The 26,008-nt window shown below is 50.6% G+C and overlaps 2 protein-coding genes across 2 annotated transcripts; both read right to left on the reverse strand.

The window, feature by feature from the left end:
• Positions 1–1,043: 1,043 nt before the first annotated feature.
• Positions 1,044–6,293, reverse strand: LOC131481847 (NUT family member 2G-like). The gene is made up of 6 exons (XM_058672270.1): positions 5,721–6,293; positions 3,782–3,910; positions 2,651–2,790; positions 1,931–2,220; positions 1,543–1,683; positions 1,044–1,070 (listed from the first exon to the last, which is right to left on the reverse strand). Exons 1-6 carry the CDS (start codon positions 6,239–6,241, stop codon positions 1,044–1,046), a joined length of 1,248 nt encoding a protein of 415 aa, XP_058528253.1. The 5' UTR covers positions 6,242–6,293.
• Positions 6,294–14,980: 8,687 nt separating this feature from the next.
• On the reverse strand, positions 14,981–17,321 carry LOC131481848 (NUT family member 2G-like; the record flags this gene model as incomplete). Its single annotated transcript, XM_058672272.1, has 4 exons — positions 17,190–17,321; positions 16,055–16,194; positions 15,336–15,625; positions 14,981–15,088 (listed from the first exon to the last, which is right to left on the reverse strand). Coding segments are annotated over exons 1-4 (630 nt in total), but the record flags the coding sequence as incomplete, so codon positions are not given.
• Positions 17,322–26,008: the final 8,687 nt, after the last annotated feature.

Genomic DNA, 26,008 nt, shown 5'->3' on the forward strand with positions numbered 1-26,008 from the left:
ACCCAGCAGCTGGGAGTCCTGATCCATGTTTCCTCACATGTTCAGCGCACTGAAGCCAGGACAGAAGAGAGCATTTTCCATTTCAGTTTCTTTATTGAAGCAAACAGTGTGCCTCAGGAAAGGTCCCCACCCAACACTCTAGATCCGTCCACCTGGGAAGCCCACCCCTTCCCTCCCTGGGCACAATGGGTTTGGCATGGGGAGAACAAGGAGAGACCCCTGTGGTGCAAGAGACAAGGATCCCATGTGCTTTCAACCTGCACGTGGTGGGGCAGCTTCCCAGAGGCCACAGGCTCACGCCTGGCCTCAATATCGCATCTTTTTGTTTATATGGACCCAGGAGTCTCCCTTCCTCTTGTGAGCCTGGCAGTGCGGCACAGACTCCAGAGCTGGGGCCTGTTCTCCAGAGGTGTGGGAGCCAGCCCTCGGGCAAGGCTTGTTTTGTCTAGGGCCTGGGTCCCCCAGGAGAACCTGCTTCTTGCCATTGGTAGCAGGTGGTGGAGGACCAGTGAAGGCCCTTCCAAGATTGGAGGTGGGCTTGCGTGCTCTGCCTGGTTTCCCAGCTCCAGGACAAGGCAGGCCCTCAGCAGAGACCTGGCTGTGGGCAAGTCCCAAGGGCAGCAGATGGTGCTGTGAATCAAGGAAGAAGGCCAGGCTGGGCAGTTCCTCGTCATTGTCACTGGTCAGATCCACTAGTGGTGGTGGCTCCTCCACAGAACATTGTCCTCGTAAAGCCCTGGCTGCCTTGGGCACTCGTGTGGAAGGGGCTCTGGGAGAAGTGGGCCTAATGTGTCTCAGGAAAGGACATGTCTTGTCCCCAGAGAAGACAGCATTGTCTTTGCTTGTGGACAGGTGGGTGTCTGGGACCACGCATCTCTTAGGCTTCCAGGAAGACATGCTTTGGGCAGAGGTCTCTGCACTGAGCCCAGGGTTGGGAGCACAGTCATCTCTGTGTGTGCCCTGCAGGGCTATGGAATCCGAAGTACTGGCTTCCAGTAGGGGTGTCCCAGGCCTGGGGTTTTCCCGCATGGTGCCATCTCTCTTCAAGGGCCAGAGGTCTTGTCCACCACCTGCAGGAGGAAAGAGGCACTGAGTGGCTGTGCAGCTGGTGTCAGAAGGACCCTGGGGTCCAGAGCAGTGCCCAGGGGAGGAGGGAGGCAGGCCAGAGTCAGTGGGCTTTCTTCCTAGCAGGAGGCAGCTGCTCTGCTGTCATCCTGCTGGGGCTGGTTGCCGTTCTGCACACTCACCTGACCCTGGTTCTCCTGGCTGCTTGTTCTAGGTCCGTACCTGCACCACACTGGAAGCAGCTCTTTCAGAAATCCTGCATGGCCAGCAGGTGGGGGGAGACAGCCTCTCGGGGCCTACTGTACTGGAGACCCACTTGCACACAGTCGACCTAGTTGCAGGCCTCGCCCAAATGTAGCTGCTCTTGCACACCACCCCTCTTCTGTTTTCCTGGTGCGTATCCCTGCCCTGTCTGCATGCTGGGCCTTGCTGCCCTTCCCTCCTTGAGGTTCCTCCCTCCCTCCATCCCTCCTTCACCTGGTCAGGGTGGAGCCCTTCCTCCTTGTCCTTGTCCTTGTCCTTGTCCTTGTCCAGCTCTTGGGCTAGGGCCACGAGATCCAGCTGTGGATTTGGTGAAAGGAGCTCTGCCAGGAATCGGGGGTGGATGATGGCCTCCACCTAGCAGAGAAGGAAGAGGCTTCTATCATTCTTTGCAGAAGTCACCAAAGTATGGGACTTGAAGGAGAAGCAGAAAGCAGTGAGCAGCAGAGCGCCGTGCCCAGCTAGGGATGTCCGGTTGGCAGGGCTGCCAGCTACTCACGCACACTCCTACACCCAGGGGCAGTAGCAAGTGAAGTGAGCTTGATCCAAGGGCATGAGATGGTCACGGCCCCGGTGGGACAAATCGTGGAGTGGCACAGCCCACCTTGGTGACAAAGTCATCTTGGGAGCACAGCTCGTCAAGGTAAGTCAGGAGGTCTGGGTCGGGGCCCAGTCCCTCCTGCTGGGGCTCCAGCATGGCGTCCTCTTCTGGCTGTTCACTGGGCTGGCCCGAGGCTGAGGGCTGCAGCTCCAGCAGTGCATCCATGATGTCCATGTACTCGCTCACGGCCTCTGGAGGGATCTCCTTGGGTGTCCTGTTCCGAGAGGCCTGGTGTCTTTGTGGCAAGGGTTTGGTGGGCAGAACCTTGGAGCTGCTCTTCCTGTGGGCATGCTCTATGGGAGGAAACAGGCGAGTGAGGATCAGGAGCTCAAGCTCCACATCAGCCACATTGCAGAGAGTGGCTGTTGGGCATGTGAGCTGGTGGGGCTGGTCCAGCACAAGCTGCCCACAGCACCTGAAGTGGGCTGAGGTAGAACGTGTGAGGCACTCACTGACATTGCCCGTGGTCTGGCGCCAAGCCCATGTCCTGTGCAGAAGGTGAGGATGTGTGTGGTGTCCCTAGACAGAGGCACTGCCGGTGTGGTCAGACAGCTACTACCGAGTTGTGACCCAAGGCTCAGGCAACGAGGGCTATCAGGGGCACATGCCCAACCAAGACACACAAGTGCTGCTCTTGCAGGGAAAGGTCCGGAGGATGGGTTAGTCACACCTAGAGAACCTTGTCCTGTGCAGTGCTGTGTGTGGTGTCAGGGGAAGCTGTACCTGGTTGCTGGAGGGCCACAGGGCTTGGGGGCCCAGGAGGAGCCGGCTGCTGTGGTGTTGGTGGGGGCTGGCACAGGTTCTCTTTCTTCCACGCCAGGTTTTGAATTTGTATCTCCTCCTCTGCCTCAAACTCCGTGAACCTGGCAGAAGGAAAGGCAGGTTCCACTTGAGTGATCGAGGCCCAGACCCAGCACAGGGCAGCAATTGAGGAGCAAGATATGGAAATGGGCTTTGTGGTCAGCCCGGGCCTACTGAGTTCCAGCACTGGGAGGGACAAATGTTATGGGAATCAGCAACATGTGGTGACATGTGGTGTGGTGTGCACTTTCAGACCCGCAACAGGCCTCGTTGACTAAAGCAGGGCCAAGCTGATGCCCTGAAGGCCATGTGGGTCTCAAAGCCAGGCCCAGGTGGAGAGTTGTCAGCAGAGGCTGGCCAGCACCTCATTTCTCCTAGTCTATTCCAAGGTCCTGACCGAGGCTTAGGGACTGAGAGGCTGTGGGTCCTTGAGTTTTTGAGTGGAAGCATCGGAATTGAGGCTCGAGGGGCAGGTTGGAGGATGGGGAGTCCTAGCTAGGAGGTGGTATATTTCCATGTCACACAGTGGACAGCATGGAGTGGCAGAAAAGGCCCTCTCTGGGCCTTGGAGGATCTTAGACACCAGCTCTCCATGGCCATGCTCTGAATCAGCATCTCTGGGATGGTGTGTCTCAACTTAGGAACATGTGTTTGAGTGGATCGGGCCAGTTCAGTGCGTGAGCCTGAGCAGCACCATGAGCATGAGGGGTGTGTGTGGAGCAGCTCGTGCCGTGTGCACAGTGCCCACGGTAACAAGACCGCCAGTGGTGGTGCGACTTGTTCTGCCTCGACCTTCTGAGTCAAGACAGGTATCCTCAGCTGAAGCTGTGGGAGGATGTTCTGTGCTTGGGGGCAGAGTGAGAAGAAAGCAGACAGAGACCCTCCACAGCCACGTGGTAGAGGCAACACCATGGGCTGGCAGGGCCCCTGGATGGGCTGAGGCTGGAAACAGGCCTCTTGTCAGCCTGTGTGTTGCCAAGTGCACCCCCGGAGGCCTAGCCTCTCTCCACCCTCGTTCAGCACGCAGTGTCAGGTGCAGGTATCTTGACTCACTTTTCTGCCATTTCATAGTAGATCATGCGGTCAAAGTTGCTCTTGTGCTGCCATTCCCGCATGGCAATCCGCATGCCATCATCCAGTGGCATGCTGGGCTTCCTCTGGGCCAGTGTGCGCAGCACCGGGCTGTAATTTGGCAGAGTCAGTCACGGGGCAGCAGTACTGCCCCCCGCCACAACCGCCCGCCCCTGCCTGTCACAGCTCCCAAGCTCACCAAGCTGAGTCAAGTGACATCCCTGCTCTGCTCACATCACATCAGAGCTGTGCTCTGCCCCGTCTCATCCCATCCTCCTCTGCAGTGGCCACTCTCCACCCTCCCGGACCCCCTTGCATGTGTGGCACATCAGCAGCAAGGGCTGCGTTGGCCTGTCTGTCCTCTGCTGGAGACCTCCGTGTCATTGTGCATAATGGCCCGAATGCTGTGTCACAATACCTAAGTGCCATGCCTAGTCCTCAATGCGATGGCCTTTTGAGTGGTTTGGGGGTTGGGGGTTAGAGGACATTTTGTATGTGGCGCTGCCTGGATTGGATTGTTGTCTTGAGAGAAAGAGCAAGAGACACCATGAGCCCATGTCTCAGCCACCTCAGCTCACACAGTGAGGAAGAGGCTTCTCAGGCTGGAAGTTCAGCCTCAGTGGGATGTGAACCCTGCCAATGCCTTGTTTTCAGATTTCCATTCTGCAGATGTGGGAGATGAGCATGTGTGGCTGCATGTGCCTCAGCTGTCGGGGACAGAGAGTGTCCTGGGAGTCAGGGTTCAGCAGCAGTTTCCTGGCCCCGTGACTGGGCCTAGAATCAGTGTGTTGGAGAGGCCGCAGTTGGGGACGTGAGCCAGCCCAGTGCCGCTGGGGCTGAGGAGCAGAAGAGGGAGCCTGTGAGTGGCCTGCGTGTGCCCAATTACAATAGCAGAACCTTGAAGGTATGGGTTTAGGGAATGGGGGCAAGATGTGCTCTCCCGGGGAGGCTGACTGTTGAGAGCTGTAGGGCAATGGAGATGGTCATGTGCACAACCTTGAGCTCCGTTTCATTTACAGGCCTGATGCAGATGCTGCTGGAAGGTCGGCCATGGTGGTTGGACATGGACCAAGGGTCTGCCTGGTCAAGAGAGGTGAGTGTGGGACTGAGGGACCAAAGCCCTTTGTGCTGAAGTCACAGCCTCCCCAGGAGGAAGGCTGCAGGCTTGGCTGTGGGGCACAGAGTGTCCTTCCTTTCTGAAGCCATGACATTGGTTTTGGGGCTCTGTTCTGCACAGTGCCTGTGTGTCGTGATGATAGCTCCCAGTGTCTTCATTGTCTGTGGTCAGAGTGCACAGCTGGTATCTGCCTAGCCCATCCTGTTGAGCTGTAGCAGCCTTCCCAGTGCCATCTTCATGGGGAAACCGGCCATGCCTTCCTCCAGTGATGTGAGGGGTCTGTGAAGTGGATGTTAGTACGAGCCCAGGACAGACACCAGTGATGGGGGCCCCACATGGCCCAGTGTGGGCTTGTGACCACCTTTTTCTATTCCTCACATTCCCCAGAAGAATGAGGTGAGAGCTCTCTAGAGGTCCTGTTGGGGTCCTTGCATCCCATATGAGCCCCTTCTCATGTGAAGTGCCCAAGGGCGTTGACCTGTGTGTGGCAGGTGTTGCACTGCAAGACTCCATCCCTGAAGGGCTCTCGTGATACCATGGCCCTGTCTAACTAACATCAGTGGTGTCAGGCCATGTATTGAATAGCACAGAGAGGATGAAGATCTGGAGTAGAAAACCTCTAAATGGTATCCCAAGCTGCGTGGGAAAAACACACTGGAGAGAACCAAGCTGCTCCTGCACGGCCTTGTCCTTGCCCTTCAGGTGCTCCTTGATGCCCCGTGCATGGCATGACCAAGCCCACCCATTAGTCGTGCCTAGGCAGGGCTGCAGGATGCGTTCTGGGTCCCAGGGCCTGGCACTCACATGAGGAAGCAGGCTAGAGCTTCAGCATCAGGGCTGTGTGGGAGGTGCCTGCGGGCCAGGGTCTTGAAATGCTGCCAGCGCCGGAAGTTCTTGTAGACGCTGGAATCCCCCGATGGAGCTTTGTCCTTGGAAGTAGGCAAGGAGCCCTCTGTGTTTGCTCCCTGTTGTGGAGGCCCGTTGTCTGCGGGGCAGAGCGTGGGAGCCGTCTGGACAGGTGGTGGTGGAGCTGGAGGGGCCAGGGCCTGTGTCCAGCCCCGCTGGGTGCCCTGGGCCCTCCTTATGGTTGGTGCAGGCACTCCTGGCTGCAGGGAGGAGGTCTGCAGCAGTGCGGGAGCAGGGTTCTGAGCTTGTGCGCAGAGGGCCCCCTGGACACTCCAGTTGAGAGGGGCTTGATGAAAGACCAAGGTCTGAGAGCGTGGAGGCTCCACCACTTGGCCTTGAGTGCTCAACTGGAGGAGGATGTTGAGGTTCCCAGCCCCATTTGGGCCACAGGCAGCAGCCTCTGCTGTCACCACAGGCATCCTGGGGAGGACAGCAGGCAGCACAAGGCGGCTGCCTGGAGGGCATGCTGCATTCAGGCTGGGCGGTGGGCATGGCCCGCTGAGGGGCTGGGTTGCTGGGCCCTGAGCTGGCTGGGGACAGGGCATGAGAATAAAGGAAGGTGTGGAGGTACCAGGGTTCAGCGTCATGGCTGGTTTCAGCCCTGGAGCTGCTGTGGAGACAAAGCAAAGGACTAATGGAGGATGGGCACGCGCAGTGTGGAGGGAGGCTCTGTGTTCCCTGTAAGTCTCTGCTGGGACATTGAGGCCCTCATGCCTGGGAGAGTGGTGGTATGGACATGTCCCTGGGTCAAGCTCAGGATCTGTTCCTCCCATGGAAAGTATCCCCCAGAGCCTTCCCATCCTTCTGGTCCATCTTGTCAACCTGTCTCCCAGGGTGCACCATGGCTCTGCCTGTCTTGAGGGTCTCCCCAGGGCATCTGTGTGAACACCTGGCCAGCCTCATAGCTGGATCTGGAAGCTTAACTCAGAACTGAGTCCTTGGCAGCTCCGCACCCCCTCAGTACTCAGCACTACTAGGTCAGGGGAGTTCTTTTGACACACAGAGCCTGAGTCCAGATGATCTAGACGTAGCCTGAAGATTCAGAGTAGTGTGCCCTCATCTCTTGCCAAGGCTTCTTGAATGACTACTGCTATGAAGCACTCCTTTATATTCGCTGTCTATTTGCATATAATCTCATACCATATACATAATGTCATGTATATTCCATATCTAATAATATCATATAATCTTGAAATAGAATATTACAGTATTTTCTGTAGTAGAAGAAAAGTGAAAGACAGGCCCCAGACTTCTCTCCCAACTCGGGGGTAGCCAAGCAGGAGCAGACATGAGCTGGCAGCCATAGGACGAAGCTGACTGGAAGCCATCCTTGTGGAGGATCCATGCAGAGCCTGGTCAACCACAGCGTGCACACCCACGTCCCTGATGACCAGCACTCTTTGTGGCTGCAATGGATGGTAGCCTTCCTACCTGTCTGCTAGGCTCTTTTGTTTCAGGAAAGGAAGGCAGGGGGTGGGTGTGTTGTAGCTGAGTGGGTAAACCCCAGCTTGGGGAAGTGCATGGAAGGTTCTCAGGGCACTGATTGGAGTCAAGTTGCTCTGACCTTTTCCGATGCAGCTTTGTGGTCATGTATGCAGTCCAAGAGGCAGCAGGTGCTCTGTGTTCTAAGGATGCTGTCTAAGATGTGGAAGATGCAGACAGAGTAGGTATCCTGACGTGATATTAGTATTCTTTTACCTGCCATGAATGTGGAAGCTATCAGGCATTAGCTCAAGCTGCTCAGTTTGCGTCTAGCTTCTTATGTGTCCTGGCATTGAAGGAACAAATGCAATGGGTTTTTATTTGTTTGTTTGTTTTTGTTTCTGTTAGTTTGTTTTTGTTTTTGTTTTTTATTGGACAAAGAATCAAGGGAAAAAAAGTACAGAACTCTTTCAGTTCTCTGTGTAAAATCAGCCACAGCCATGCAGGCTGGTCCTTGAAAAGAGCAGCAAGCTGAGAAGATTCTCCATGTTTTGGACAAGTCTTGAGCTCAGGGCCCACCATGGGATGAGAAGGGAGAGAAGTAGGTGAAGTACTTGAGTTTCAACTTGTGGGAGAAAAAATTTGGGCTGAGTGAGGGAAACCCCACGGACTGTGTGGTGGAAGGCAAGGACACCACGGTCCTTGTCAAATCCAGATAGCAGCTACCGGGAGTCAGAGAAGCCGTCAGTGAGAGGGAAGGAGTCTGGAGACTCAGGACTGCAGGAGACAGAGTAACCATCACGTCTGCATGTGGGAGAATATTTCTCTGCAGAGAGGGTGAAAGCAGCAACACCATCACTGTGCACTTTCATGGCTATGCCCATACCTCTCACAGCCTCCTGATGTCTAGGACAGCCCAGTCAACAGCCTGAGAACCATGCTGAGGTCTCTGTCTACATATCCCAAGAAAGGACAGGGCTCAAGTGTGCCCGGACTCTCTCTCTCTCTGCCTCCACAGCAAAGCCCATTGCTCTTGCCTCTACAAAAGCACACTGAAGTGACGTGTGTGTGTGTGTGTGTGTGTGTGTGTGTGTGTGTGTCTGGGGTGAGTCAAACTTCAACTCTTCTGTTCTCATCTCTGCCTCTGATGCAGTGAATTTCTCCCTGAAGCATCCCATGGCGGCTCTGAGGAGCCCTTCTCCTGCCACCCTCACCCCTTTCAGCAATGTCAGTTCAACATGGGCTTCCAGAGTCTCCCCAGGCAGTGTGAGCTGCTGGGAACCCAGGGCTTTCTCCTTACTCTACTTCAGGCCCACCAACTGTCCCCAGCGGAGATGTCCAAAGGGAGTTGCCAAGTCTTGGAGCAGTAGCAGGGAGTGTGGTTCAACAGCCGCACCCCAACAGACTTACCTCCTTTGGAAGCAGTGCTCGCAGGCTTGGGCACTCAGCACAGCTGACTGGCAGCCCCCTAATGGGAAAGTTCGAGCTGAGGAGCCAACGAGTGAGATGGCCGCTCAGAGTCCAACTGCAGCACGTTTAAATTTAAAGGTAACTGGAATAGAATGTTGGGCTCAAGCCCCTGTGGTGGGGGAGGGGTGGCAGGAGTGGTCCTGGGTGGGTGTGGGGAGACTTTCCATGGTGGCTCTGGCCGCTCCGGAGGGTAGACCCTCAAGTGCTTTGGAGGTTTGACAGTGGCCACACAACTGGTGTGTCTCTTGAGCAATTTCAACATTGTTGCTGAGATTTCCAGCACTAAGACTGTAGTGCTTGTCACCCCTTTCCCAGCTGGTATCAGTAAACCTCCTTTTGCATTCCCCACTAGTCCTGCTTCCCTGTGCTGGGAGTCTCCCGTGCATGCCTTCAACATATTCAACTCCATATTCAACCGTGTCTGCTATTTCTGCTCACATTTCTGTGTGTGAAGTGCGAGAAGGACAGGCTTGCTGAGGGGAGGACAGGGGAGCTCATCTGAGCAGCTGCGATGGTGGTTGTGTTTTAGCCTGCATGCAGTCTTTCCTGAAGTCCTCATTCTCATGTCGCTGTGTGCTGGCCACTGCTGGGGCTTTCGTTCTGCAGAGGATGTTCTAATTGAGATCCTCTTGTCAGAAAGGCCATTGCATCATGGGCCGTAGCAAAACCACAGAAACCCCTGGGCTACCACTCTCCCATAGGGAGTCTTCTGTCTAGCAGGCCCCAAGACCACCAAGGTGTTAGGCGACATGTTCTTCTGCAGCAGTAACGCTGGAGACAAGGTGGTGGTGAGGGATGTGCATTTATTTGAGAGACGTCACAAGCTTATATACGGAAGGAAAAGGATGCAGGCAAAGAGGTGTTGCTGACGATGGTACTTCCACCAGGAAATGACATGGTGACTGGCTAATGGGTCTGATGATCTCTTTGGAACCTCCCCTGAAGTTCAAACCCATGAAGCTCAGAGAGCACAGAAAGCTATGTCTCAGGACCAAGTGGTGACCTGCTGAAAAGCAGGGTGAATGTAACATTTGACTTGCTAGAGTTGTTTGCCAAGAAAGTCCTAGCACAGTTTGTTCAAGAGGCAGCGAAGAGAGATTGGAGTGCAGGGCATCACTCTTGCTGCATGGCCAGTGAACAGGCTAGGTTGGGGCCTCAGTTAGGCAAGAGTCCTGTCAGGGCTTCGCCAGGGACACAGTATGCCTTGTGCCCATGGCCTCCCACATGGGCTAGGCAGGCAGAGATGCAGGGCCGATTTCCCACATCTCATGTCTTGTCTGGTTTTGGTCCTGGGAGCGTGTGTTGTTAAATCTGTGCTTTTGATTCCCGGTAATGATTTCCATTGCAGATTGTGGCCCACAAAATGTTTATGGATTGCCAAAGGTGCATGGGATAGGTAGAGATGGCTCTTCCTCCCACCAAGCTGCCCGGACCTCCCATTTCCTTCTCCAGAAGACGTCTTTTTGGTATGTGTTCCTTTTCAGTGAAAGCATGCAGCACTGGGTTCCTAGAGCCCTTCTGTTTCTGGAGTCAAGAAACCCAGCACCCCTAGAGTGGCCATGCACACTCATTTGTCCACATTGTGACCAATGTGCAGCTCCTCGTCTGCAGTATGCCTTGCCTCCCACAGCCTTGCATCCAAGCGGGTGCTCTCTTTCTGCAGCACTTGTCTCCACCCAATAGCCTCACTGCAATGAATCCTGGAGAAGGTTCCTTGTAGTGACGAAAACCAGTGTGTTTGGCATCTATAAGATGAAAGGATCTGTAGGTATCCATTATGTCCACTTGTTGTGTTGTGTGGGTGAGTGGTCTTGTTTCCTTGCTGAGTGTGTGTGTTTAGCTGGGGGCACTAACATTTATGCATGTACCTTCATAATGCTCATTTCCTCTGGTTGAAAGTCTGCCTTCATCATGATGTGGTGTCTTTCCTTGTGTTTTAATGCCTTTCACATGGATGTTTGGGTTGTGTGATGCTAACGTGGCTATTCCAGTTCTTTTTCCTTTCCATTGCTTGTCCTGTCTTTTTCCCCTTTTGGACTTTGCGTTTCTGCCTAGCTTTGTGGGTTGATGAGGTGTGTTCTGTGTGGGCAACACATAGAAGGGTCATGTGTTTGGATCCATTCTGCTCCTCTGTGTGTTTTGCTTGATGAGTGTCAGCCTTTTGCCTTCAGGATTTGCATCGGCAGCTGGAGTCCCCTTCCTTGCTTTCTGCATGTGAGGGAAGTTCTTGTTTGCCATTTCATTGAGCAAACAACCCTTCCAGCCAGCTACTCTTTGCACACTGTGGGATTTCTTTGGCATCTACACGGGTGAATTTCTTCCCTTTGTGAGTTCATCTTCCAGATTGAAGACTGTGGTGCATTTTGTCATGATGTGTCTACTAGCTCTGAGCATCTTTCTACTGTCCTGCCGTTGCTGAGTCTGCTGCTAGGGGGCTGTTGGTTTGGTCGTTGAGGGTGTTTGGAGTTCTTCTTTGACCCTTGTGCTTGGCGCCTCTGCTCAGGCAGATTCTGTCTTGTTGCTGTGTCCTGTACAGGTGTGCAGGCCAACATGAGTGTTGCTGTTTGGAGCCTGGTTCCCTGTTTGTGGCACTGGCTCCTCCACCTCCAAAGGCTTTCAGCCACCTGGCTGACCGCATGCCCTGCCACAGCCATGACTTGGCAAACGGCAATACACGGGGTGCCTCTCTCCATCCCCTGCACTCCTCAGTTGTGGCCACATGGCTGGTGTATTGAGCTTTTCTCCCGCTAATGGCTCCAGACTCAGCTGGCGCTGGCATGGCAGCAACTGTATCTTGAAATTGCTGTGGTCCTGGCTCTCCTGGTGGTGCCCTGTCCTCTGCTTGCTCTCCACTCTGTGTTGGATCAGTACAGGGCACGGGTTTATTATGATTATTACTTTTCTTTGCTGGAATCAGCCAACAATTTGGTCAGGGTGTGACTCTTGCCTGTTTCTGGATGGAACCCATAAGCACTAAGTTGGTGGAATATGTCCTGGTGGAGCAGTGAAGTGTGTGCATTCTGTGAGAGTCCTGGGCAGTCCCTGGAGAGCTGGGTATGGGTTTGTAGCGAGTTTGGGGTATGCTTGGATCACTGGTTCTCCAGGTGCTTTGCCTCTCATCTCAAAATGGTGCCCTATGTGCCACCTGTATGGGCGGGGCAGCTGGCGTGTCCACTAGCCCCACTCTTGTGCCCATCTGCAGGGTATCTCCTTCTCTGTCTTGGCTCTTGTTGGATCCACCAGTTCAGACGGATCCAGCATTCAATATATCCACCTTTGTTCTCTCATTGGAGCTTGTGCGCTGCCAGGCAGTCTGGCTACTGCAGTGCCGCTCTGCTCTCTCCACTGCTTCCCAGTGTACACATATTGGTAGCTGTACTCTGCCACTGATCTGCCTGCAGGTGTCATCCAGGGTTCCATCCTGTCTGCTTCTCTTCTGTTCATCCTTCTCTGTGCATCTGAACGCATCCTGACCCTCTTCCTCCATGTTGGTTTCTGCTCGAAACTCTTCCACAGTGGCTCAGGGTTCTAGTTGCTGTGGAACTTTCAGTGTACTGGCTGTGCTCATACTGCTGGTGTGTTTCTGCAGCATGACTGTGATTTGTGTTGACCCGCATGAGTGAAACGGAGCACATTGTCTCCTGCTTATTTGCCATGTACGTGCATTGTTTGGGGGAAGTGACAGCTGCTGTCAGTTGCCCAGTTGAATGGGATGATGACTCTTCATTTTGCTGTTGAGTTGGCATTCGTTACCTAGGTGGCCATGAACCCTGTAGTAGACACACAGTGTGAAATGATGTTTTCTCGTGAATTGTGTCACTTGTGTTGACACTCTGTAGGTTGTATGCTTGATGGTGCAGTAGCTGCTTGCTTGGATATAGTCTCATTTGGCTGTGTGTGGTTGCTAGTTTGGCTGTTTTTGCCTGTGCTTTTGGTGTTCCATGCACACAATCCTTTTGAAGACTAACATCCTGAATCTCTTCCCTCATGATTTGGGGTAGACATGTCATGATTGCAGGTCACGTTTCCATGATTCATCCATTTTGTATCCTCCGTGTCTGCCATTTCACATGCAAAGTGTGAGGACTTGCTTTGCTACGTGGATTTTGTGGTGTAAGATTCCCCTAAGTGCCGTTTTGGTTGCATCCCCCAGGTGTCTGTGCTTTGGCGGTGGGTTTTATATACTTCACATCCTGAATTAGACACTGAGATGTGTCGAGTTTGAAGGAGAGTGGCAGAGCATGAGCCATCTAGGGGATAAGGGGGGAGGGAGGTGAGGAGGGAGCTAGAGCGAGAGAGACATCAGTGGGTCTTGCATCCACTGGTTCACTCCCCAGACGGCTGCAGTGCCTGAGCCCAAACCACATTCCGCGTTCTGTGATTGCATCCGTCTGTCCAACACAGCTGCAGGGGCTGGGGTACCAGGCCTAGCTCTGCTGATTGGAAGAAGCAGGACTGGCACCAGCAGCCTTGTGGGATACACGTGTTGCAGGTGGTGTGTCCCAATGCTGTGCCGCTAGAGCAGCACATCCCACCAATTGTGACACCTTGCATTTTCAGGGTCACCTAATTTACAATACCTTCGAATGTTCTTTTCCGTGTCTTTGTCTTTGGGGTTAGTCAATAGTGTGCACTTTGCTTTAGAATTCTTGGAGCTGTTCTAGCTGTCCACCTATGAATGCTTCTCGCTTTGATTTCCTTGCACAATATGACCACACTCTACATGATTTCAATGAAGATTTCTATGGACAAACATAGGGTAGCTCTTGGAAGGGTAGCTTAGGACAGCACGTGCTAAGATGTGTGTCAAAAGCATATAGTCTACTGTTGTGGGACGGCATGTTGTGTTCCTGTGAAGCAGAATCTATTGAAGTGCAGTTTTGTTCAAGTCCTCAGTGGATTGGTGCTGATTTTCTGAGTGTTGTTTTGGTTATTTGTGTGCATGGTTGACAAACGAGGGCATGCAAAGAGTCCAAGAAGGACTGGGCTGTGGGGACACTGCTGTATGTCCGGGTGCAGGACAGGCTTTGTGAAGGGAGCAGGAGGAAGAGAAGCATGAAGTGGAGGGGAGGGAAGGCCTTGGCTGGCCGCCTGTTCTCCAGATGTGTGGGAGCCAGCCCTCAGGCAAGGCTTGTTTTGTCTAGGGCCTGGGTCCCCCAGGAGAGCCTGCTTCTTGCCATTGGTAGCAGGTGGGGGAGGACCAGTGAAGGCCCTTCCAAGTTTGGAGGTGGGCTTGTGTGCTCTGCCTGGTTTCCCAGCTCCAGGACAAGGCAGGCCCTCAGCAGAGACCTGGCTCTGGGCAAGTTCCAAGGGCAGCAGATGGTGCTGTGAATCAAGGAAGAAGGCCAGGCTGGGCAGTTCCTCGTCATTGTCACTGGTCAGATCCACTAGTGGTGGTGGCTCCTCCACAGAACATTGTCCTCGTAAAGCCCTGGCTGCCTTGGGCACTCGTGTGGAAGGGGCTCTGGGAGAAGTGGGCCTAATGTGTCTCAGGAAAGGACATGTCTTGTCCCCAGAGAAGACAGCATTGTCTTTGCTTGTGGACAGGTGGGTGTCTGGGACCACGCATCTCTTAGGCTTCCAGGAAGACATGCTTTGGGCGGAGGTCTCCGCACTGAGCCCAGGGTTGGGAGCACAGTCATCTCTGTGTGTGCCCTGCAGGGCTATGGAATCCGAAGTACTGGCTTCCAGTAGGGGTGTCCCAGGCCTGGGGTTTTCCCGCATGGTGCCATCCCTCTTCAAGGGCCAGAGGTTCTTGTCCACCACCTGCAGGAGGAACGAGGCACTGAGTGGCTGTGCAGCTGGTGTCAGAAGGACCCTGGGGTCCAGAGCAGTGCCCAGGGGAGGAGGGAGGCAGGCCAGAGTCAGTGGGCTTTCTTCCTAGCAGGAGGCAGCTGCTCTGCTGTCATCCTGCTGGGGCTGGTTGCCGTTCTGCACACTCACCTGACCCTGGTTCTCCTGGCTGCTTGTTCTTGCACCACAGCGGAAGCAGCTCTTTTGGAAGTCCTGCATGGCCAGCCCGTGGGGGGAGACAGCCTCTCGGGGCCTACTGTACTGGAGACCCACTTGCACACAGTCGACCTAGTTGCAGGCCTCACCCAAATGTAGCTGCTCTTGCACACCACCCCTCTTCTGTTTTCCTGGTGCATATCCCTGCCCTGTCTGCATGCTGGGCCTTGCTGCCCTTCCCTCCTTGAGGTTCCTCCCTCCCTCCATCCCTCCTTCACCTGGTCAGGGTGGAGCCCTTCCTCCTTGTCCTTGTCCTTGTCCTTGTCCTTGTCCTTGTCCAGCTCTTGGGCTAGGGCCACGAGATCCAGCTGTGGATTTGGTGAAAGGAGCTCTGCCAGGAATCGGGGGTGGATGATGGCCTCCACCTAGCAGAGAAGGAAGAGGCTTCTATCATTCTTTGCAGAAGTCACCAAAGTATGGGACTTGAAGGAGAAGCAGAAAGCAGTGAGCAGCAGAGCGCCGTGCCCAGCTAGGGATGTCCGGTTGGCAGGGCTGCCAGCTACTCACGCACACTCCTACACCCAGGGGCAGTAGCAAGTGAAGTGAGCTTGATCCAAGGGCATGAGATGGTCACGGCCCCGGTGGGACAAATCGTGGAGTGGCACAGCCCACCTTGGTGACAAAGTCATCTTGGGAGCACAGCTCGTCAAGGTAAGTCAGGAGGTCTGGGTCGGGGCCCAGTCCCTCCTGCTGGGGCTCCAGCATGGCGTCCTCTTCTGGCTGTTCACTGGGCTGGCCCGAGGCTGAGGGCTGCAGCTCCAGCAGTGCATCCATGATGTCCATGTACTCGCTCACGGCCTCTGGAGGGATCTCCTTGGGTGTCCTGTTCCGAGAGGCCTGGTGTCTTTGTGGCAAGGGTTTGGTGGGCAGAACCTTGGAGCTGCTCTTCCTGTGGGCATGCTCTGTGGGAGGAAACAGGCGAGTGAGGATCAGGAGCTCAAGCTCCACATCAGCCACATTGCAGAGAGTGGCTGTTGGGCATGTGAGCTGGTGGGGCTGGTCCAGCACAAGCTGCCCACGGCACCTGAAGTGGGCTGAGGTGGAACGTGTGAGGCACTCACTGACATTGCCCGTGGTCTGGCGCCAAGCCCATGTCCTGTGCAGAAGGTGAGGATGTGTGTGGTGTCCCTAGACAGAGGCACTGCCGGTGTGGTCAGACAGCTACTACCGAGTTGTGACCCAAGGCTCAGGCAACGTGGGCTGTGAGGGGCACATGCCCAACCAAGACACACAAGTGCTGCTCTTGCAGGGAAAGGTCCGGAGGATGGGTTAGTCACACCTAGAGAACCTTGTCCTGTGCAGTGCTGTGTGTGGTGTCAGGGGAGCTGTACCTGGTTGCTGGAGGGCCACAGGGCTTGGGGGCCCAGGAGGAGCCGGCTGCTGTGGTGTTGGTGGGGGCTGGCACAGGTTCTCTTTCTTCCACGCCAGGTTTTGAACTTGTATCTCCTCCTCTGCCTCAAACTCCGTGAACCTGGCAGAAGGAAAGGCAGGTCCCACTTGAGTGATCGAGGCCCAGACCCAGCACAGGGCAACTTGATATGGAGGAGCAAGATATGGAAATGGGCTTTGTGGTCAGCCCAGGCCTACTGAGTTCCAGCACTGGGCGGGACAAATGTTATGGGAATCAGCAACATGTGGTGACATGTGGTGTGGTGTGCACTTTCAGACCCGCAACAGGCCTCGTTGACTAAAGCAGGGCCAAGCTGATGCCCTGAAGGCCATGTGGGTCTCAAAGCCAGGCCCATGAGGAGAGTTGTCAGCAGAGGCTGGCCAGCACCTCATTTCTCCTAGTCTATTCCAAGGTCCTGACCGAGGCTTAGGGACTGAGAGGCTGTGGGTCCTTGAGTTTTTGAGTGGAAGCATCGGAATTGAGGCTCGAGGGGCAGGTTGGAGGATGGGGAGTCCGAGCTAGGAGGTGGTATATTTCCATGTCACACAGTGGACAGCATGGAGTGGCAGAAAAGGCCCTCTCTGGGCCTTGGAGGATCTTAGACACCAGCTCTCCATGGCCATGCTCTGAATCAGCATCTCTGGGATGGTGTGTCTCAACTTAGGAACATGTGTTTGAGTGGATCGGGCCAGTTCAGTGCGTGAGCCTGAGCAGCACCATGAGCATGAGGGGTGTGTGTGGAGCAGCTCGTGCCGTGTGCACAGTGCCCACGGTAACAAGACCGCCAGTGGTGGTGCGACTTGTTCTGCCTCGACCTTCTGAGTCAAGACAGGTATCCTCAGCTGAAGCTGTGGGAGGATGTTCTGTGCTTGGGGGCAGAGTGAGAAGAAAGCAGACAGAGACCCTCCACAGCCACGTGGTAGAGGCAACACCATGGGCTGGCAGGGCCCCTGGATGGGCTGAGGCTGGAAACAGGCCTCTTGTCAGCCTGTGTGTTGCCAAGTGCACCCCCGGAGGCCTAGCCTCTCTCCACCCTCGTTCAGCACGCAGTGTCAGGTGCAGGTATCTTGACTCACTTTTCTGCCATTTCATAGTAGATCATGCGGTCAAAGTTGCTCTTGTGCTGCCATTCCCGCATGGCAATCCGCATGCCATCATCCAGTGGCATGCTGGGCTTCCTCTGGGCCAGTGTGCGCAGCACCGGGCTGTAATTTGGCAGAGTCAGTCACGGGGCAGCAGTACTGCCCCCCTCCACAACCGCCCGCCCCTGCCTGTCACAGCTCCCCAGCTCACCAAGCTGAGTCAAGTGACATCCCTGCTCTGCTCACATCACATCAGAGCTGTGCTCTGCCCCGTCTCATCCCATCCTCCTCTGCAGTGGCCACTCTCCACCCTCCCGGACCCCCTTGCATGTGTGGCACATCAGCAGCAAGGGCTGCGTTGGCCTGTCTGTCCTCTGCTGGAGACCTCCGTGTCATTGTGCATAATGGCCCGAATGTCCCCTTAGCATGATTGTGTTTTGACGTGTTTTCCTGGGCATTTACTGTTATGTTAGTATGGATGTCTGAGCTGGTGTGCATTTTCAAATCAACCTTGGTGGGAATATGCATAACCTCTCCATGTTCATAACACAGCCTCTTCTGTGCGGTGACTTCAAACTTGGCTGCAGGTCTGAGTCCACTCACTTCCTGGAGTTACAATGTTTTGTAGCTATTTATGTTATCTACATTGCCCACTTTCGTTATGATAACGGTCAGTTTCATTATTTTAATCCTAGATTTGTGTCTGCCATCTACTAATTACATTGTAAACAGCATTAGTGCCTTATCAGCTACCCTCTTTATGGTATGGGACTCTTCTGTGAGGTGGATGTAATTACTTTTCCAGTACAGACACCCATGATACCATTTCCCAAGCATGGTGTGTTTAGGTTGGTGTTGTTGTTGTTTTTTTTAATGATGATGGTTACATTGTTGACCAGAGTATGACAATTATTTCCAAATTTCCCCCCTCTTCCTCCTATCTGGGGATGTGGGAAAATGAAAGAAGTCTCACCCAGCCTTCCTGCTACCCCAGGACCCGATGCCATCCCAGGGTAGACAATATAGAGTAGTTTTGATTGCTGGAATAATTCCATCTATAACTCCATCTTTTACATAAAGCACTTTATTCTGTGGTTCCGCTTAACCCTATCCACCACACATTCAGCCCTCATGTTCACCAGCAGGACCTGCAGTCTAGCTGGGGTGACCCCCAGTATCCCTCACAAAGGCCTGCCCCCAGCCCTGATTCCTATACTTGCCAGTATATGTAGCAGGTTTTCCCACATCCCAGTTAGCTTTCATATGCATAATGGGAGTTGAAACTAAGCTTAACACAACTGACCCCACTGTCAAGCCCATACTCATACCAGTGGGTGCCTCCACCTCTCTAGCCAAACCTGTCCCCAGTGCTGATTCTCATGCTCATTAGTGGGAGTTACAGCACATCAGAGAGGTGCCCACAGTTTGATTAACAGGCCCACTCCCAGCCCTGTATCTTGCACTCATAAGGTGGTTCTGTAATCTGGCCTGAAAGGACTTGTCCCCTGTCCCCATCCCAATGTTTTCTAGTTGATGCTGAGGCAAAGCCCAACCATCCTGCCACTTGCTCTGCCTTATGTATGTACTAGTGGATATAGTCATGATAACAAAGAATCTACCTCTAGACTGAAGGCCCTGCCTGCCCTCACATGTAATGTTAAGAGGCTTACAGCACCAGGTTTAAAGGCAACAAATTTTTCAGTGAAAATATTAATGACTTGGTATTTATTGGAATTATATGTATTAAATACATTTACTATGCAGAGTTAGCAGCATAGGAAAAACTCTAAGAGTCAGGAGCCTGAATCCCTCATTGCCCACTATGTCTAAAATTCTTTGCCAGAGAGTTCTTTTATGGAACTTTAGATGCGCTATGGTAAAAGGACATAGCATATCCAGAAGGCAAGGCTAGGCTAGGTTTAACTAGACTGTGGTTGAATGGATGGAATTCATGGTAATGACATTTCTTTGCTTCAGAATTTCAGTTCATACTAGATTGCCACTGTGGCTTTTCGTTTGCCCATTTACCAAGACTAGTACTTCTGCAGCCAAATTGGCAGACCGCAAGGGAACGCACAGCTCCCAAGATGATGGCCCTCAGGGAGAACATGTGGCTGCCAATATGTTGGCGGCCTGTGGGGCCTTGCACCCATACTAAGAGATGGGCAGTCGTCAGTCTGTTTTTTTTTTTTTTTCAGTTCACTGGCTTTATGTGTTACTCTGTTTACCACTCCGGATGCATTTCAGCATTAGGGTTTGCCACTCAAATTTTCTGAGGGGGGGAAAGAACACTCAAGGCTTGGGGTGCTAAGACACAGGGATAAACCTCAGGCATGTGTCACTCCACTTGTCATCCTGAATGGGCTCCAGGCATGAGGTTTTGCCACCTCTGACCCTCTGAGGGTGGCAAAGCTGCTCTTAATGCTTAAGACACTGGTGAGACTCTGAGAGAGAGACATATTCCAGATGTCTGTTTTTTACTTTAGTGTGTTATTTTTTATGCTACTCTTAACCTTGGAATATTTCCCAGGTGTGAACTCTGTCATGCATGTACTTTCAAATGTACTGGAATTTTGTAGCTCTGCCACTGTGGCTGGTTAAAACTGGTAAAAACAAACCTCTCGACAGGAAGGTCAGGTAGAGAGTCCCCACAAAGCTAAGTGAAACAGTGGATGCCAGTTTTGGGAACAAGAAAAAGAACCTATGGTACCCATAACTGCAGTTGCTATACAATGAATGCAAGTCAAATGTGAAAGCATAATTAGGCTCCTGGAGAGCCGTGTTTACGTTTGTCTTCTCAGATCCTACAAAGAGATTTTTTTCAGCTGTATAGTTCTAACCTGCACTCTTATGGATTCACTTCTAAAGGTATGGTTTCAAAACTGGCCATGGAATCCCAAATTTCTATGAGCTAGATGATAAAACATGTGTGTATATGTGTGTAAATGCTCACGAAGCAACTCATATAGTTAACTCATTGTATGGCAATCCTAAGTAGTTCTAAGTAGCTTCAGAATTTGCCCAAAAAGTCATTCTGATCTGGCAATCCAGATCAGAATCCAACAAGAGAATATTTCAGGTGTGAAAAGCCAGGACACTGTTGAAAAAGATTTCCCTCCATACACTGTGATCTTAACTCCAATACAAAGATGTGATCATCAAGGAGAACTGCACTCTTCTCTGAAGGAAGAACTTCAGCCTTGTGCATGGCCTGGTCTATTGATTGATATTTTTGTGAAATTGAATAGGCTTCCACAAGCCTAGACACCACACGTAAGTGTGAATTGGTTAAATTAGCAGGAGTCATTGTGTACTAATGTTCCGTTCAGGACCATTGTCTTCAGAGTTGTATTAGAATTAATGGTAAACCTTGCTCTGAAAGAGTTACTGCCTTAGCTTGTTAAGTAGAAGATATTCTTATCAGTTATAGCTATGTCTGAGTATTTAGTTCTCTTCTTTGAAGAGACTTGCTATCCTTTATGACTCTTTAAAGTAAATCTCCACCGTGTCTAAGTCAACTGTTAGAATGTGTAAATAAACATTCAAACATGAACCATAGAAGTATTGACTAAGATGTTTGGTATACTTCCAAGACCAGTAGCCCATTTGTCTAAACAACTGGAATCAGTGGTTGCAAGGTGGCCTGCATGCTTAAGAACAATTGCTGCTGCATCTGCCTTCATGGAGGAAGTGACAGAGCTGATTTTAGGTCAGCCACTGAGGTTCAGACACCACACTAGGTGCAAGGAATTTGAGAAATTAAGAGACAGTCATGGCTAGTAAAAGGACTTCTCATGAAATATCTGCCTTTACAGAAAGCACACAAGTCTGTAGGAACTCTGTCTAAAGTAGTTAGGTATATCCAACAGGTCTTAGAATATGTATTCATAGAACAAGGGGAAAGTATGCTACCTCTACTTTAATGCCAGTGTCTTCGCCTCTACGTGTAATGCCAGGGACATTTAAAGCCTTTATGCTCAAGCTAGACAGTTTTCCTATATGCACAGGAACAGTCTGTAAACACCCAACACATAGGAAGAAATGAAGTATATTTCATTCTTAAAGGGCACTTCACTTGTGATTTGTTGTGTCCCAGTCTTGCTCATACTGACAGAAAAATTTGTCTCTGTTTCAGAATCAAGCAACTACTCAGACTAATTAAAACCATGCAGCCATTGTCAGTGACTGCAAATTCTCCAGCTCGTGAGATGGCTCCATTAGGTGAGATAGAAAGAGATTTCTGAATCTGGGATAGGCAGGGCCTACGTCCCTAATCAGCAGGAAGCAGCTACAGAAGATACGAATCTGCATCCTTCAGCAACCCAAGAGAGTAAGGGTCAGAAATCTCTGAAGAGGGAATGATATGGCCTAGGCAGACAACTAGTTCAGGGTCACGAGTCTGGAAGTTAGACTTTCCCCACAGGTATAATACTTTTTGCCCACATCTGCATCAGAGAATGTGTAGCCAGGTGGCAGTGTTGCATTGTTACATGACACTGCCACCTCAAACTCCTAAAATCACATGCTGGTGAGGGGGCTCACTGTCGCTCACACTTTGGCTCTCTCCAACTGTCAACCACACTGCAGTTTTTGGCTTTTGGCCTCCCCTGCACCTGCCTGATATCTTGCTTCCTGTGAGCAAACTCTAAGAACAACAACTACCCAAAAAAATTCAAAGCTAGCCATCAAACTCCCTGACCCTCTCATTTTCTGGCTCACTTTTCCTGAACATGGTCCACATTTATTTCTATTCCTGACTCTCTGAATAAACTTTATTATTTGCTTAAGCCAATTCAGCACCTGTGCTTAAAATGCTTTTTAAGAGGTAAGAAGCGGGGCCCGGCCGCCTGGCCTAGCGGCTAAAGTCCTCGCCTTGAACGCCCCAGGATCCCATATGGGTGCCGGTTCTAATCCCGGCAGCTCCACTTCCCATCCAGCTCCCTGCTTGTGGCCTGGGAAAGCAGTCAAGGACAGCCCAAGGCTTTGGGACCCTGCACCCGCGTGGGAGACCCGGAAGAGGTTCCTGGTTCCTGGCATTGGATCAGCGCGCACCAGCCTGTTGCGGCTCACTTGGGGAGTGAAACATTGGATGGAAGATCTTCCTCTCTGTCTCTCCTCCTCTCTATATATCCAGCTTTCCAATAATAATAAAAAATCTTTAAAAAAAAAAAAAGAGGTAAGAAGCTAGGAAATAAACACTTTACCCTAATGTAAACCACATCATTTCCATTACAACAGTGTCACCTGCTACACACCAATATGTGTGTGCATTTCATTATATTTGGGGTTCAATACAAATAGTTTACGTGTAAATTTTCGTTTGGCCATGTGAAAATTGTGAGTTAGTTGTGTTATCTAAAAGTGTGGTGTGTTTGTAGGTGCCCTGTGCCTGCAGAAATTTGGAGGAAGTATTTTTTATTTGGACATTTTTTCCTCTTTTTTAATTCGGGGGAACAGAAGATGCTTTTATTAAAAGAAAAATTATCCTTTTCAAAGACTACATGTAAGATACCACAGTTAACTTCATCATGTTTATGTGTTTATCTTGGGCTTCCGGATTCATTTTCCTGCTGATGCACACCATGGGAGGCAGGAGTGATGATTCTCTGTGTGGGTTCCTTCCACTCATGTCAGAGACCTGGATTCGGATTCTAGCTTCAGCTTTGAGCTACAACCATTGCTGTGGAACTGTGTTACGTTTTTGTGATATTACTTTGTATTCCCCCAGGAGAAGACTTATAGACAAGAATATAAGGAGCAAATTGGGAGGAATAAAGGCAATAAAGGAATCAACAAGAGAAACCAAAAAAGTGAAAATTTCCCAAATGGATACACTAGCAAGCAAATTGCACAGTGACTCATTGGGTTTCGTTTACATTGTGACATTCCAGTAGTCACTGTATAACATGAGCCTCAGAATTATCCCAGTCACAGAATGAAAAGAAGCTACCGATTCTATAATCCACTCCTTTCAATCAGTGCTTGAGCACTGTCAAGGAGTAAGAATGAATAATGAATTTTCCGGTCCTTCCAGTGTTTTCTGAACAGACATCTTGAGCTCAGAGAGATATGAACTCCTATCCCTCAGGCAAAGAGGCAGAAAAAGGTTGACACCTCTGGCAGGTTGCCAGCACACCTAGTGAGATACAGCTGGGAAAAGCATGTACAGGAGCTGTCTCGAGGTCTCCCACATGGAGGAAAAGAGGAAAAGAAGGAAGTTAATCCTAATCAATGATGACAAAGGGGAGGATCTTCCCATTAAAGCTCACAAAAGAAGCCAAAGTTAAACAGAGACACCAACACACACACACACACACACACACACACACGAAAGGACTAAACCATAAGCTATCAATATTGACTGAACACAAATAGCCTAAAATGATCAATCAAAAGACATGGATCAACAGAATGGATCCAAAAGCAGGACCCATGTATCTGTTGCCTACAAGAGACATCTAACCAACAAAGACACAGGGAAGCTGAGAGTCAAAGGATGAAAAAGGAGACTTCATGCCAATAGAAAAGAACAAAAGAGCTGGTATAGCTATTCTACTATCAGTCTATATAGACTTCACCATGAAAAATATTAAAAAAAAGATTAAGAGGGACACTACATAATGATAAAGGGAGCCATCCACCAAGAAGAAATAACAATAATAAATGCGTATACACCAAATGCAAGAGTATGTAGCTATTTGAAACAATTACTGACAGACCTCAGCAGAGAGGTAGATGCCAATACAGTAGTACTGGGGGACCTCAACTCTCCATTAACATCATTAGACAGATTGCAGAAAATCTGGAAACAAAAGATCTCACACAGAAAATAGAGCAAATGGACTTAATATATGTATACAGAACCTTCCATGCCATGGACACTGAACTTACATTTTTTTCAACTGTACATGGAACCTTTCCAGGATCAACCACATGAAAACAATCATCACCAACTTTTTTTTAAAAATGTAATTAGAGATTGATAAATCAAAATATCTCCAGGAAATTTGCAAACTATTGGAAACTGAACACCATGCTACTGAACAAACAAGGGGTTAGAAAAGAAATTTAAGAATTTCTTGATGGCCTGGGGTAGTAGCCGAGTTACTAAAGTCCTTGCCTTGCATGTGCCAGTATCTCATTTGGGTGCTGGTTAGTGTTCTGGTAGCTCCACTTCTCTTCCAGATCGCTCTTGTGGCCTGGGAAAGTAGTGGAGGATGACCAAAAGCCTTGGGACCCTGCACCCACAAGGGAGACCTGGAGGAGGTTCCTGGCTCCTGGCTTTGGATGGGCTTATCTCTTGTTGTTGTGGCCGCTGGGGAATGAAACAATGGATGGAACATCTTTCTGTCTTTCCTTCTCTGTGCTAATCTACCTTTCCATTAAAATTAAATTTAAAAAAAATTTATTGAAGCCAGTGAAAACTCAAACGCAAAGTACAAAGAGCTGAGGAACATTGCCAAGGCAGTGTTAAAAGGCAAATGTATTGCAGTTGGTACCTACATTAGGAAACAAGAAAGACATCAGGTACATGAGCTAAGTATACACCTGAAGGAGCTAGAAAAACAACAGCCAGATAATCCCAAGAACAGAAAAAAAAAAAAAGAAATAGTTAAAAATAAGAGAATAAATCAAATGGAAATCAAAAGAACAATACACAACATCAAAGAATCCGAGTTGGTTCTTCGAGAAAGTAAACAGAATAGATACTCCACTGGCCCAGAGAGTTTTTTAAAAGGCAGGAAAAGACAAGAATTAATAGTATCAGAGATGAAAAGGGGACCATAGCAACAGATACCCCAGCTATAGAGAATAATGAAAAATTACTACAAGCAACTAAATGCAAGCTAATCAGAAGATTTCCAAGAAATGGATATATTTCTGAGCTCATTCCATCTGCCAAAACTAAGGCATGAGGCAACAGAAAATCTTTTTTTAATTTTTAATGCATTTTTTGAATTAATTTATACATTAATTACATTGTATTACATGACAGTTTCATAGGTAGTGGGATTTTTCCCACACCTCCCCTAATCCTCCCCCCATGGTGGATTCCTCCACCCCGTTGCATAACCACAGCTCAAGTTCATTTGGGGTTCCCTCATTGCCAGCATATAACAAACATATAGTTCAGTGTCTCATTGTCCAGTCAAGTTCAACAACTCCTCAGGGAGACCCCCTCTGGTCTGAAGGCAGAGCCAGCAGAGTATCATCCCGCTCCATCAAAAGCTCCAACATACCATCAGCAGCAATCCAGGTACAATGAGGCAGGTGCAGAGTCCACTGATTGACATAGTTCATCATAGAGTCTCCCCTTGCCCAGTGTCTCGCTGTCAACATATAGCTGAGGTGGTTGGTTGATCTACTCCATCTTCCATCTTTCCTTGGTTAGCAACAGAAAATCTAAATAGACCTATAACTGAGGTAGCTATCGAATCAGTAATTAAAACCCCACAGCAAAGAAAAGCCTGACTGGGCCCAGATGGCTTTACTGCTGAATTCTACAAACCATTCCAAGCAGAGCAGACCCTGATTCTACATAAAGTATTCAAACAATAGAAAGGGAGACAATTCTCCCACACTCTTTCTGTGACGCTGGCATCACCTTAATACCAAAACCAGACAGAGACACAACAGCAAAAGAAAGCAATAGACCAATATACTTGATGAATATTGACACTAAAATGCTCAACAAAATACTAGCCAACAGAATCCAACAATACATCATACAGATCATTCATCTGGACCAGGTGAGATTCATTCGTGGCATGCAGGGATGTTTAACGTGGCATGCAGGGATGCTTTAAAGTATG

This window comes from Ochotona princeps, chromosome 14 (genome assembly GCF_030435755.1).
Source record: "Ochotona princeps isolate mOchPri1 chromosome 14, mOchPri1.hap1, whole genome shotgun sequence".
Classification (NCBI taxonomy): domain Eukaryota; kingdom Metazoa; phylum Chordata; class Mammalia; order Lagomorpha; family Ochotonidae; genus Ochotona; species Ochotona princeps.